This window comes from Eleginops maclovinus, chromosome 6, assembly GCF_036324505.1.
Source record: "Eleginops maclovinus isolate JMC-PN-2008 ecotype Puerto Natales chromosome 6, JC_Emac_rtc_rv5, whole genome shotgun sequence".
NCBI lineage: Eukaryota > Metazoa > Chordata > Actinopteri > Perciformes > Eleginopidae > Eleginops > Eleginops maclovinus.
Genome location: NC_086354.1, coordinates 14,787,559 through 14,800,360, shown reverse-complemented (window position 1 = coordinate 14,800,360; position 12,802 = coordinate 14,787,559). Strand labels below are relative to the sequence as shown.

At 46.4% G+C, this 12,802-nt stretch overlaps 2 protein-coding genes across 2 annotated transcripts in view; one reads left to right on the top strand and one right to left on the bottom strand.

The window, feature by feature from the left end:
- LOC134865760 (dipeptidyl aminopeptidase-like protein 6) overlaps positions 1-12,802 on the top strand; it is an 84,358-nt gene that overhangs the window by 11,046 nt on the left and 60,510 nt on the right. The window lies entirely within an intron of this gene.
- On the bottom strand, positions 6,794-9,720 carry LOC134865586 (zinc finger MYM-type protein 1-like). Its single transcript, XM_063885207.1, has 2 exons — positions 9,192-9,720; positions 6,794-9,072 (listed from the first exon to the last, which is right to left on the bottom strand). The coding sequence occupies exon 2, from the start codon at positions 8,556-8,558 to the stop codon at positions 6,948-6,950; it is 1,611 nt and encodes a 536-aa protein (XP_063741277.1). The 5' UTR covers positions 8,559-9,072; positions 9,192-9,720; the 3' UTR covers positions 6,794-6,947.

Sequence of the window (12,802 nt, the reverse complement as noted above, 5' to 3'; positions counted from 1 at the left end):
CAGATGTTGAAGCTCACTAACCCACTCCTGCCACTGGCGAAGTAGCTCATCCTCGATTGGCTCATCCCAGCCTGTCTCCTTCTTCCAGAGAGACTGCACAAGGACTTTAGCTTGCGTGGTGAAGGGCGTGATGTAGCGTAATGGATCATATTGTGAGGCTAATATCCTGTAGACGTTGCGCTTTGTGGCATCTGCAGATGAAACTGGGCGGCATTTATATCCAATCCTGTCAGATGGACAGTGCCATGTGAGCCCAAGGGTTGGCTCCTGAGGATCAGCCTGGTAAGCCTTTAGCCACAGATCACATCCCTCTGATCTGGCATCAGATGGTAAGTGAGCCACCGTCTCTGGGTGATTGCTGGCCCACTGCCTGATCCCAAACCCACCAGCAGCAAGAACCTGCCTTGTGTTGTCAATGAACTGTTTAGCTTGAGCTGCTGTAGGTAGGGACTGAAGGCAGTTGTCAACATAAAATGAGGGCAGAACTGAATTCACAACATCTTCATTCTCTTCTCCGTGGCTCTGTACGTGCCGCTGGAGGGCATAAGTGGCGCAACAGGGGCTGCATGTTGTCCCAAAGGGGAGCACCCGCCACTGGTAAATGTCTGGGCTCCGTTCCCTCTCCATGTCTCTCCAAATAAACCTTAACAGGGGCTGATCCTGTGGAAGAAGGCGCACCTGGTGAAACATGCCTTTGATGTCTCCGCTCACAGCCACAGGATGTTTTCTGAATCGCAGCAGGACGCCGAGTAAGGAAGGGCCAAGGGTTGGACCAGGTAACAACTGGTCATTAAGGCAGCCTTGCTGGTGATGGAAGGAGCAGTTAAAAACCACTCGGGGCTTCCGATTTCGGTGTACAAGGTGATGAGGGATATACCAGGACTCCTCTGTGCTTTTAACTTGCTCGGGTGTGAGTTTGATGGCGTAGCCTGCCTGCTCCAGTTTGTGGATTTCCTGATTGTACACTTGCGCCAGCTCAGGGTCCTTTGCCAGGCACCTCTCTGTGGATCGCAGGAGAGCCATGACTACGTCTGGGCGAGTCTTTAATTTGGCAACATTTTTTCGGCGCAGAAGAGGAGTTCCATAGCGGTAAATGCCCTCGACATCAACTCGCGCTGTCTTTGCCTCCAGTGTCTCCAAGGCCTCTTTGTCCTGCTTTGACCGAGTGGCTTCTCTCTCGGGCTGAAATGGCAGCACATCGAGCTGCCATAGTCTTTCAACACTGGTGCGCAGGTCTTGAAAGTGTAGAGGGATTAATGATGTTTGGAGACAAGTGGCTCCATCGGGCTGATGGAGGAAAGTAGCTGGTCCCTGTATAGCCCAGCCGAGCTTAGTTTTCACAGCGACGGGGCTGCCTAGGGGCCCCATCCTGACAGGAGATGTGGGAGTGATAAGCTGTGGGTTGTCTGAGCCTATCAGAAGCATAGGTTGTACACCTTTGAATGCTTTAACTGGAATATTTCCAAGGTGGGAATACTTCTGCTGTAAAACATCCATTGGGCAGGATTGTTTACCAAGGTCTAGCTCTTTAGCAGTGAAGGCATGGCTGATGTGATGTCTCACTTGAGGGCATCCTGCTGCTGACACATCAAAGGACACAGAGGCTCCCTGCAGCTCTGACACCTCCTGTCTGATAGTGCGGAGTTTGAGCGACTCATCTGCTCCGCCCAGTTGCAAGTAGTGCACTGCAGATAAGAGTATGATGGTTCTTTCGGACCCATCATCGAGGATAGCATGTGTGGATAGTGTTTTGCCTTTACTGTGGAGTTTCACTGGCACGACCTTTAACATCACTCTGCCAGAGTGGGTGACGTGATCCAAGTAGATGGCGCTGGATACTGTACTCACTGCAAGGACACTCTTATCTGTGCTGGAAACAGTCTCGTGCAGAATCTGCAGGTGTTGATCACCACAGGTAGCACACGGTTTCTTCAGAGTGCAGTTATCAGGCGGATGTGCCCTGCCACACGTCCAGCAGCGTTTATTGTCTTTTATCCATGCTGCTATTTGTGTGGTTGTCAGCTCGCTGAGGTCATGACATGAGTTCAGGTAATGTTCTGTACTGTTGCAGAAGGGACAGAAGGGCTTGAAACGTTCCCTTTTATTGTCTTTAGGTGTCTCTCTCTTCCCGGAAGAAGATGTTGTAGAGGCAGTAATGGGCTTATCTGGGACTTGGTTAGTGCCATAATAAACAGTAGATTGAGGTTTTGAAGCCTTGAATTGTTTCTGCTCTCTACGCTCTGAGGGTGGCTTGTCGGCAGTGTAGCTTTCTGTAGCTCGCCTGGATATCTGGATTGCTTGTTCAAGTTCAAGGTTCAAGGTTCAAGGTTTTATTTGTCATATGCACAGCAGATACAGCGTATATGTTGGCAATGAAAATCTTATGTCGCGTGCTCCTCCAACAACTCAACATACATGGTGCAAATAACATAAATAAAATAGTGCAAAAAGAGAGAAGAATATTTACAGTAACAACAATAAAGATTTGAGGATGTGAAATATATACATATGTGGAATACATTGAGAGTATTTAAACACTTTACACTGTTGAATGAGGAGGTATGGACAGATGCATATATTACGTATAACAGATGTATATGGCAGATATGTACAATATATAGATATGTGTACTATAAACAGATATGTATGGCAGATGTGTATAATATATATATATATATGTATGTGTGTACTATAAACAGATGTGAGTAGACATTCACACAGCTCAGGAGTTCAGTAGTCTTATAGCCTGTGGTATAAAACTGTCTCTGAGTCTGGTGGTCTTGGTCCGGATGCTGCGGTACCGTCTGCCAGACGGCAGCAGACAGAACAGATTGTTGCTGGGGTGATGGGGGTCCTTTAATATCCTACCGGCCTTCTTCCTACACCGCTGGGTGTAGAGGTCCTCCATGGATGGCAACTCCGTCCTGGTGATGTGCTGAGCAGTTTTCACCACCCTCTGTAGAGTCTTACGGTTGAGGGCGGTGCAACTGCCATACCAGGCGGTGATGCAGCCAGTCAGGATACTCTCGATGGTGCACCTGTAGAAGTTGCAGAGTATCCTGGAGTCCATGTTGAACTTCCGCAGCCTGCGGAGGAAGAAGAGCCGCTGTCGAGCCGTCTTGGATATGACCCTGGTGTGATGTGTCCATGTCAGGTCCTCACTGATGTTAACCCCGAGGAACCTGAAGCTGCTGACTCTCTCCACAGGAGTCCCGTCGATGGTGATGGGTGTGTGTGCTTCTCTCTGCCTCTTCCTGTAGTCCACAATCAGCTCCTTTGTTTTGCTGACGTTGAGATGGAGGTTGTTGTCCTGGCACCAAGATGTCAGGGCTCTGACCTCCTCTCTGTACGCCGTCTCGTCGCCGTCTGTGATCAGGCCGATGACGGTCGTGTCGTCAGCAAACTTGATGATGGTGTTGGAGCTGTGTGTGGCCACGCAGTCGTGCGTGAACAGGGAGTAGAGGAGAGGGCTGAGCACACAACCCTGAGGGGCTCCGGTGTTGAGGGTCAAGGTGGAGGATGTGATGTTCCCCATCCGCACTGCCTGGGATCTGCCCGTCAGGAAGCTCATGATCCAGTCACAGAGGGCGCTGTTGAGCCCAAGGTCCCTGAGCTTAATGATGAGCTTGGAGGGCACAATGGTGTTGAATGCTGAACTGTAGTCAATGAACAGCATTCTCACATAAGTGTTCCTCTGGTCCAGGTGGGAGAGGGCAGTGTGGAGGGTGAGGGAGATGGCATCATCCGTGGACCTGTTTGCTCTGTAGGCAAACTGCAGGGGGTCCAGTGAGTCAGGGAGGGAGGAGGTGATAAAAGTTTTGACTAACCGCTCAAAGCACTTCATGATGATGGAGGTGAGTGCAACTGGGCGGTAGTCATTGAGGCAGATGGGTTTTGTCTTTTTGGGGACAGGGACAATGATGGACTCTTTAAAGCATGTGGGGACTACAGACTGGAGCAGTGACCTATTGAAAATGTCTGTGAACACATCTGCCAGCTGAACTGCACACACCTTGAGAGCACGGCCAGGGATGCCATCAGGTCCTGGAGCCCTGTGTGCGTTGATCCTTTTCAGAGATCTACACACATCTGCACTGGTTAAAACCAGTGAGCAGGGATCCTGGGCCTTTGGTGCCTCCACAGCCGGGGGCTTCTCAAAGCGTGCATAAAATGTGTTCAGTTCATCTGGGAGAGATGCAGACACTTCCTCAGCACCACTCGTTGTCCTTTTGTAGTCTGTTATTGTTTTTAGTCCAGACCACATATTTCTGGCGTTGGAGCCCTTGTAGTTCGACTCCACCTTGTCCCTGTATTGTCTTTTCGCACTGCTAATAGCTCTCCGGAGTGCATACCTGGAATTCCTGTACTCATCCAAATCACCGCCGCTGTGCGCGATGGCCCGTGCTTTAAGTTTAGCTCGGACCTCGCCGTTTATCCAGGGCTTCTCATTTGGGAATGTCCGTACAGTAATCCGCGGCACGACGTCATCGATGCATTTGCCGATGTAGCAAATGACCGCGTCAGTGTGTGTGTTTATATCGTCCTCCTCAAACACACACCACTCCGTGATGCCAAAGCAGTGGCGGAGAGCAGAGTCAGACTGCTCGGACCAACGCTGCACTGTCCTTGTCACAGGTCGGTCCCTCTTCAGTCTCTGCCGGTAAACGGGGAGCAGAAGAAGAGATATGTGGTCTGACTTGCCGAAGGGGGGGCGGGGGAGGGCTTTATATCCATGCCGGAAAGGAGTGTAAACATGGTCCAGTGTATTTCCACCGCGCGTGGGGCAGCTGACGTGCTGATAGTCAGCTGTGATTTCCTCTCCAACCACACAGCAAGATCAGGGAGTGTGTAGGTGTTCGTAGTGCCACTCTGCAGAATGCCTGTTGTTAAACAATACTCTGCAAAGCCAACAAGGCTATTAACTGACAGAGCAAAGTCCTCAAAGCCCACGGCATCTCCATATTTCACAGCAGGCGCATTAAGGATGGTGTTTATTTCACCTTGCACTAATTGTCTTGGCTATCCATAGCGCTGCTGCAGTGCCTGCATGGCCTTGGTGTATGGCATGGCGTCATGGACATACCTCTTTGCTATTTAGAAGGCACTGGGAAATTTGAGATGATCTAGCAGCACTTGGTATTTATAATCTTCAGACAGGTGAGCATGCCCCATCTAGCCCTTTCTTCAGCAGCAGGAAATCACTCTCAGTCTCTTCCCAGTCGTGAAACTGCTCAGTTTGGGCCGCGGAATACCATATGAGGAGGATATGGCCATCTCCATCAAGTTTGGCATCTGTCCCGCTGGCTGGGCCTGAGCCCAGGTGAGGTGGAAAGGTATTTGGATAGCTGGTGGAGTGAGGTGGATGCACATGGGGAGCTGTGGGCTGAAACGCGTGCTGTTGGCCTGCAGCCTGAGGGGGATGCTGTGGCTGCAGAACGGGAGGCTGCCCTAGAAGATGTGAATTCATGTCGGGAATCATAGCAGGCATATGTTCTTGGTACTGTACAGGATTTGAATGTGCCTGAGGGTAAGCAGGTTGCCAGACGGCAGGAGGAGGACTTGGCTGGGCAGTGGTATGCCGGAGACCGTTGCTCCTGGTGCTGCTGTTGCTGTGGCAGAAGTGGATGTGGTAGGCCAGCTGGAGCAGATCCAGGCCATGGCGCCAGAGGGGAATGCGCAGGTGAGACAGGCATTTGCGGAAAAGGGACATAATGTCCTGGAGAAGCGGGAGGCAATCGGACTGGAGCATGTGTTGGACTGAGGTGTGATGCTTGTTGCTGATGAGGTGGCTGGAAAGGAGAGGCCTGTGTATTATGGGGCAATGTTTGGAACACAGCAGGTAATGACGGCACCGAGGCAGGTGATGTCAGTGGAGGCATATCCACACGGCCTTCATCAGTGATGTTTGCAGGTCGTCTGATGTCTGAAGAGAGGAGAGGCAGACTAGCGGTACGTTCTGGCATGAGCTGGGGCGCATGTGGCGTACGCCTGCCGAGTTCCATCGATGTCTGTAGTGTGCTCTATAACATCCTGACCTGCTGCTGTACATCCCATACACACTGTTCCATACGGCCCAATCTATCTGTTTCAGGGTCTTCCCTTCCTTCAGTCCAGCATCGTTCAGGTGTGGATGTTCGATAGTTCAACCCTGGGTGAGACCCAGTGTCACTGCGTTGTATGTCGTCTGGCAGTGCAGGTGGAACAAGCCGTCGGGGTGGATAAGCCAGAACGTAGTCCTCTAAATGTCCCGGGACCCTTTGGGGCCGGCGAGGACGAGCACCTTGACGTTCTTCTTCCTCATCGTGATGTTGTGATGTCGCCATTAGGAAGAGCTGTCAACACAATCCGGCGCGAAGGACCATTTGTGGAGGACACAGTGCGTGCAAAGTTTTGGTTGTGCTGCAGCTTGATTTCCTATCCTCTGTAAGAAGGACTTGTGAGGAAGAACGGCTGTCCACAGCAAGGGCGAAACCATGTAGGTGATATTGGGGGGGTCCAAATGAGCATTGGGAAAAGCCTTCCTGCGGGGGGTCTGGGGGTCCCCCCCCCGAAGATTTTTGATTTCTTAGATGCCATTTCCTGCATTATAGTGCATTTTAGGGTGACCTGTAAGACAAATCCTAACCCCATGAAATAGATATAGAACAGTAGATTTCAGCCCTTGGTCCAAATGTGAGCCCTTCCCAAAATATTTAAAGTGAATTTTGTACAATTTTCATATAGGTCTATTGATAAAGATGTGCTTGTATAGAACATAGTTTTAAGAAATGCAGTATAATGACCAATTAACAAGTTACAATTCAAAGCTTGTTTTTTATTGTAGGCTGTCAAGTAGCAAAACACAAATACAAAATGTGCAATTGTTAACTTATTGGCTTCTTAAACAAAGATAAGTGATATTCTGATAATTAGGTCAAAAAGAGCATAGAAATATATCTAAATAAGACTTAAATAAATGCCCCAAAAGTACGGAGGCGTTCCCCATTCATTTCCACAAATCTTTGACAGATCTGTCTCCTGTCCAATGCATCCAATTTGTCTTGATGGACATGGCAAACGGCAAGATTGTTTAGCCGGGTTTGCGTCATTGATGTTCTCAGCCATGTCTTCAAGCGTCTAAGGGCACTAAAACTTCGCTCAGCCTCTGCTGAGGAGGCAGGAACAACCATGACAAGTCGCAAGAGGGCCTCCACTTCCCTAAAAAGATGTCGTACCTCTGGCGTCATACCCTTCAAAATCTCTGCTACCTCTGAGAGACTTGTACTGGGGTAGTTGGCCTTGAACATTTTCAACTGTATGTCCAAAGACATGGCATCCAACTCTGGGTATTCATTGATGAGTGTATCCATCTTCCCAGTGATGACAATGTTTTCTAACTTCTGTAGCCTCTGAAGCCCCTCTTGGCTAAAACGCTCTGAGCACTGTGTAACGACAGTGTCTAAAGTGCCAAAGTACTGCACTCTGTAGTAGTCTTGAGCCGTATGATGCTGATGCTGCATGGCTGGACCAGTGAAGCGTTTTGGGGGCATTCTCACGTGAGGCATTTTGATGGGCTGCAGGCTTACAGATGTTACAACCTGAGATGCTCTCATGTACAGCTGGCCAAAATGCCCTTCTGATCTTTTCTCCTGGATCCCTCTCTTCACATGCTCCACGGCAGCCAGCATCCCTGATGTCGTCTGTCTTCTCTGCTGCAGAGAAATGTTCAGCTCCTCCAACATCGACATCACATCTTCTGCAAGAAGAAGGCCAAGAAGTGTATTGCCCCTCAAAAACTTCTCATGAAGGCCACTTGCTTTTGCAGCCACATCCATCATGGAAGACTGAGCCATTTCCTCTGTTGCAGCAAGCACGGAGTGGTACTGATTGAGAACAGAGCGAATGGCTGGCGTTCGCACCGTCCACCTGGTGGGGCAAAGAGGCTTCAGCGATGTGTAAGGAGCTGTATGATCCGACTTCGCTATAGTTGCAAAGATGGCCCTGAACTTCATAGACTGGTGGAACAACACGCCCAATTCATGCACCAAATGAATAGCATCTCTTATGATAGTGGAGGATGCACAGGCAGCTTGGGTAATAAGATTGATACAATGTGGCCCACAGTGAACATAAACAGCCAGAGGTTGCTCCTTCTTCAGATGTGCTTGCACACCCTGCATTCGTCCCGACATATTGGCCGCCCCATCGTATGCTTGACCTCGTAGCTGGGAAAGAGGTAGATTCAGGCGAAGCAGGACATCTTTGGCTGCACTTGCGATGTTCTCTCCAGTAGTGGATGTAACCTGGTAGAGACCGATAAATTCCTCTCTGGGTTGCAAGTTTTTGTCAATGAAGCGCAGACAGAACGACTCTTGCTCGACTCCAGCTGCATCCTGTGTCCCATCAATGATGAGAGAGTACTGGATTAGGGGCAATGACAGGATCTCCTTAACGATGTCATATACTATTTTGTTGCCGATTATTTTTATGATTTCATTTAGAATTTTTGGGCTGGTGAAGTTATTGCCTCTCTGGAGCCAGCTGTTGAATTCGGCGTCATCCTCTGCTTTATAAATCATCAGTTGGTGCAAGTTCCCTCTTTGCTGTCATGCCCCCTGAAAGCATTGCCTTGCCTTGCCAGATACATAATCCCACCCACAATCTTCAAGAGGCTGTTCCTAGCCTCATGCTGCTGTTTCTGTAATTGCGTTGAGAGTTGTGTAGTGATTGGCTGTTTGCTGTGCAGATAAGTGGTCATCGCTGCTGCATGACAGTCGCTGTTTTCATGCTGATGGAACTTCTCAAGTGCTTTTTTCCAGTTACTGAAACCTGTTGTTATGAATGCCCCATCAGCCTTACTGGCTAAAGACGATTTCTGAATTGCAAAATATTTGGCACAATAAAAACACAACACCCCCTTCAATGCCTTGCTGTAATGAAGCCACGTGTGCTTCCTAAACCAGCTGTCCTGAAATTTTAGTGTCTTTTTGGTCAAGGACTGAGTTTGAATAAAACAAGAGTTTGGCTGATGTGGGCAGCTACCAAGCTCCTCTGCATGCTGATCACTTCTCTCCCTGCCTGGGTCTGTCTCTCCTGAAAAATATATAATATGAAATGTTGACTTATACTGCTAAACTAAGCTTATTGGGTGCTTACCCTTAGTATTTATTTATGTGTTCTACAAAATTGTTGTTCTTATTCCAATATCTTACGTGTATCTTCTGAGCAGGTGCCTGTCTGTCCTCTCCCTGCAGGTGCCTGTGAATTTCCAGCCTCTGTCTCTGCTTGTCTTCCTCCACCTCCTCCTCTATCTCCAACTGTGGGTTCTCCTCCACTACCACCTCCATCCTCTCCCTCAGCCTCTGCTCCTCTATCTCTTCCTGCCTCTTTTCCTCTACCTCCTCTGTCCTCGCCTCCATCTCCTCCAGCCTCTCTGCTGTCTGTCACCTGTCACCAAAAATATGTTGATGCATGGCATACGAACAGATTAGGGATAGTATGACTGTAGAATTGCATGGTAAGTTAAGTTGTAGCAAAAAGGGCTTGCCAAAAAGGACAAAATTATTACATCGACATAATTTATTCAACACAAAAACATGGTTGCACAATATCACATGCTCTTCCAGGATCTGACGATACACCACACAATTCCCAATTTGTGTTTTAAGCAGTAGCCTACTGTCTCTTCCACAGAAATACATGTAAATAAGTTGTTGTTATTTGTAGTACTACTACTACTAGTAGTAGTACTACAAATAACAACAACTTATTTACAATTAAAATACTACTACTGCTACTACTACTACTACTAGTAGTAGTAGTAGTAGTAGTAGCAGTAGTAGTATTTTAATTCATTATCTGTTTTGTTTGGTCCTCAAAATTCACTGAATTTAAACTTATGAATAAAGAAATATACTTATTCTTAGTCTTCTTCTTCTTCTTCTTCTTCTTCTTCTTCTTCTTCTTCTTCTTCTTCTTCTTCTTATTATTATTATTAGTAGTAGTAATAGTAGTAGTAGTAGTAGTAGCAGCAGCAGTAGCAGTAGTATTTAATTAATATCCTAGTAGTTGTACGGGTAGTAGAAAGAGGTCTCTGTAAAACTCCATACAAGTTTGAGGAGAGTATTTATTAAAGTGTGCAACACATTGCTATTGCGATATCTTAAGTATTGAGCATTATGGTACTGACTTATAAGTTAATGGTGCAGTACTTAGTTATGTTGTTTGTCCACTAGAGGGCGCTCTGAGACCTGCATAGTGGGCATGTCGAGGTTAAGCTACAATTGAGGTAGACCCAGCTAGGTAGCAGGAGATCGGGAACTGTTCCAGTCGGTGTTGTAATGTAAAGTGTGTGCTGATAATTCTGACAAGTAAATAAGTTATCAAACGGATACTTATGGAGTGAAGATGTTTTATTGGATGAAGATGCAACAGCTATATTTCTAATTTGCATTTAGTTTGGTGGTGTAGATGTATCAAATCAAATCAAATCAAATCAATCAATCACTAACGTCCTGGGCTACTTGATGTTTTCGGGTTGCTATCGTGTTGTGGATTACTAGCTAGCTGTATTAATGTGAACCATGGCAAGATCCTGGAAGGTAGGCTAATCAACCAGTGTTTTCTTATAAGTTCTCTGCAACTGTGCAGTAGCCTAGCTCTAACGATGCGCCCTGCCACGTTGCTAAAACCTGTCTAGTGCCTAAAGAGCAGAATAAGCCTTAATGCTTTTATGAAGGGTTTCCATTCATTCATCCATTTTGCTTAGTTTTTAAAGAGGGACCCTGCACTTACATTCCTGACTGTAAAGAATGAACGAATGTCTCGTTTCTTGGGAGGGGGGCCGTCATCCATTATGTCACCGAAGTCTAGCTCTCCGAAGCTAAGAATCCGCGACCGCAACTTGACATTCTGGGCTAAGCCAAGTTCACAACGGGGGAAGGGGGTCGCAATGTTTTTTTTTTCCTTGATTGTTTGGTTGATTCGTTCTCTTGTGTTTCCCACATTGAAAGTAAATCTGGAACAGCAAGGGACTGATCTAGGAAAAAAGGAGGACTTTTATGTCACATACTAGACAAAATATTGGAGGGGACAGATTGGTACTTTCCCAACATTGGGGGGGACGTGTCCCCCTCAATGTCTATGGTGGTTACGCCCCTGGTCCACAGGCAGTTCCAACTTTAACAGACTTTATCGCAGGGTGATGAACTGAACATTGATGTAGGTTTAGCAGGGGTTAGCGTGTTATACAGGGTGTGTTCTTTCGTGTGGGTTTGTGTGTAAATGTGTGTGAATGTGTGTGTGTGTGTGGTCTATTTTTCATGCACGCACACGCATGTCCACAACACACAGACTCCGCCAACAATATAACACAGTTATGCGGTTATAACACAATAGTAACCGATCGCCATCAGTGTCCTTGCTTCCACTGAACGGCAAGTGCACGTTGCGAAATTGCCCACATGGTTGAGACCACTTGTAATTCTGGCTAGGGGTCACATGGAATAGTCCAACTAACGTGGGAGTTTTATACAGTAGAGAAAGGGGTCGTTAAGCCTTTTGGGACGCCTCCATGAGTTTTTTGTCACCGTCCAAGTAAGAAGAACAAATAAACAAACACCTGCATGCACCTGTCCTTTTAATTTCACATAGTAGCCCATCTTTGCCATAAACTTCACTGCATCAGCTTCACAGTTTGACACAGTTATGATGAGATATTATATACGCTTGCTCCTGCTTGGAGACTTTCTGGTTCTGATAATTGAACAAAGTTGATGGATGTAACTCAGTTTAAGTGAATGTATGAATCAATGTGAGTGTATTGATGTCTCTGTAGTCTTGAGGGTAGCTTCAGGATAAAATATGTGTCCAGTAAACAACGCAGGAGCATGTAATCCAACACAGGCAGCAGGATGATAAAAAGAAAAAAAATCCTGTTGCTGTGCTTGGCTCAGTTTAGCATCAAGGGAAATTAGTGTCCGGCTTATACAAAATGGGAAAATGGTGAAAAATGATGTGATTACGGTTGGCTGTAAATAAATCCATTCCGTTACAATCATGTAGAGAAGTGCAGTAATTTCCTTATTCAACTGACTGATGTTGAGAGGAAATTATATATTACGGCATTCCCACCAGACATTGATTGATTGATTGACCTGTTTGCTCTGCCATCCAATTAATTTGTGAATCATTTTGTTGCAGTGTCTAGCATGCGGATGGAGACTGCTTAGCATGTGGTGGCATTTGAGTTACTGCAAACACTTTAATGTGTCTATCATAAGCCCATTGCATTATACATATAATAAATAATGTGTGACTCTTAGCCTCAAGCTTTTCACCCCACTTAACTCTGTTTTACATTTTATATATATATATATATATATATATATATAAGAAATTCTATAAAACGGTTTAAACATAAAGCATTATTTTTTTAGGTGCGATATCAACGCTTAAATCTAAAACAAAAAACAAAAAGCCTTCAAAGCCTAATTATTTAGAATGTAAGACTTTAATATTCATTTTAAATACCGGACAACAGTTTGCTCCCCATTTTTGTTTCTCAGACTTCTTGATTCCACTTCAGACTTTTATTAATAACAAAACGTAACTGACTGTTTTACGCATTAGTGGGATTTAACCTGCAGGCTATCTCAGAGTGTTGCAGCACCCTGTGGAGTATGTCAGCACTAGTATTTTGGCTTCATTTCAACAGTGAAGGGAATGAAAATGACTTCCTTCAAGCACTTGTATAATAAGATAGCAAATCAAAAGCAAACTCACCCAGGGGAGTTTACTGAGCCACATAAAGCCATCACTCACA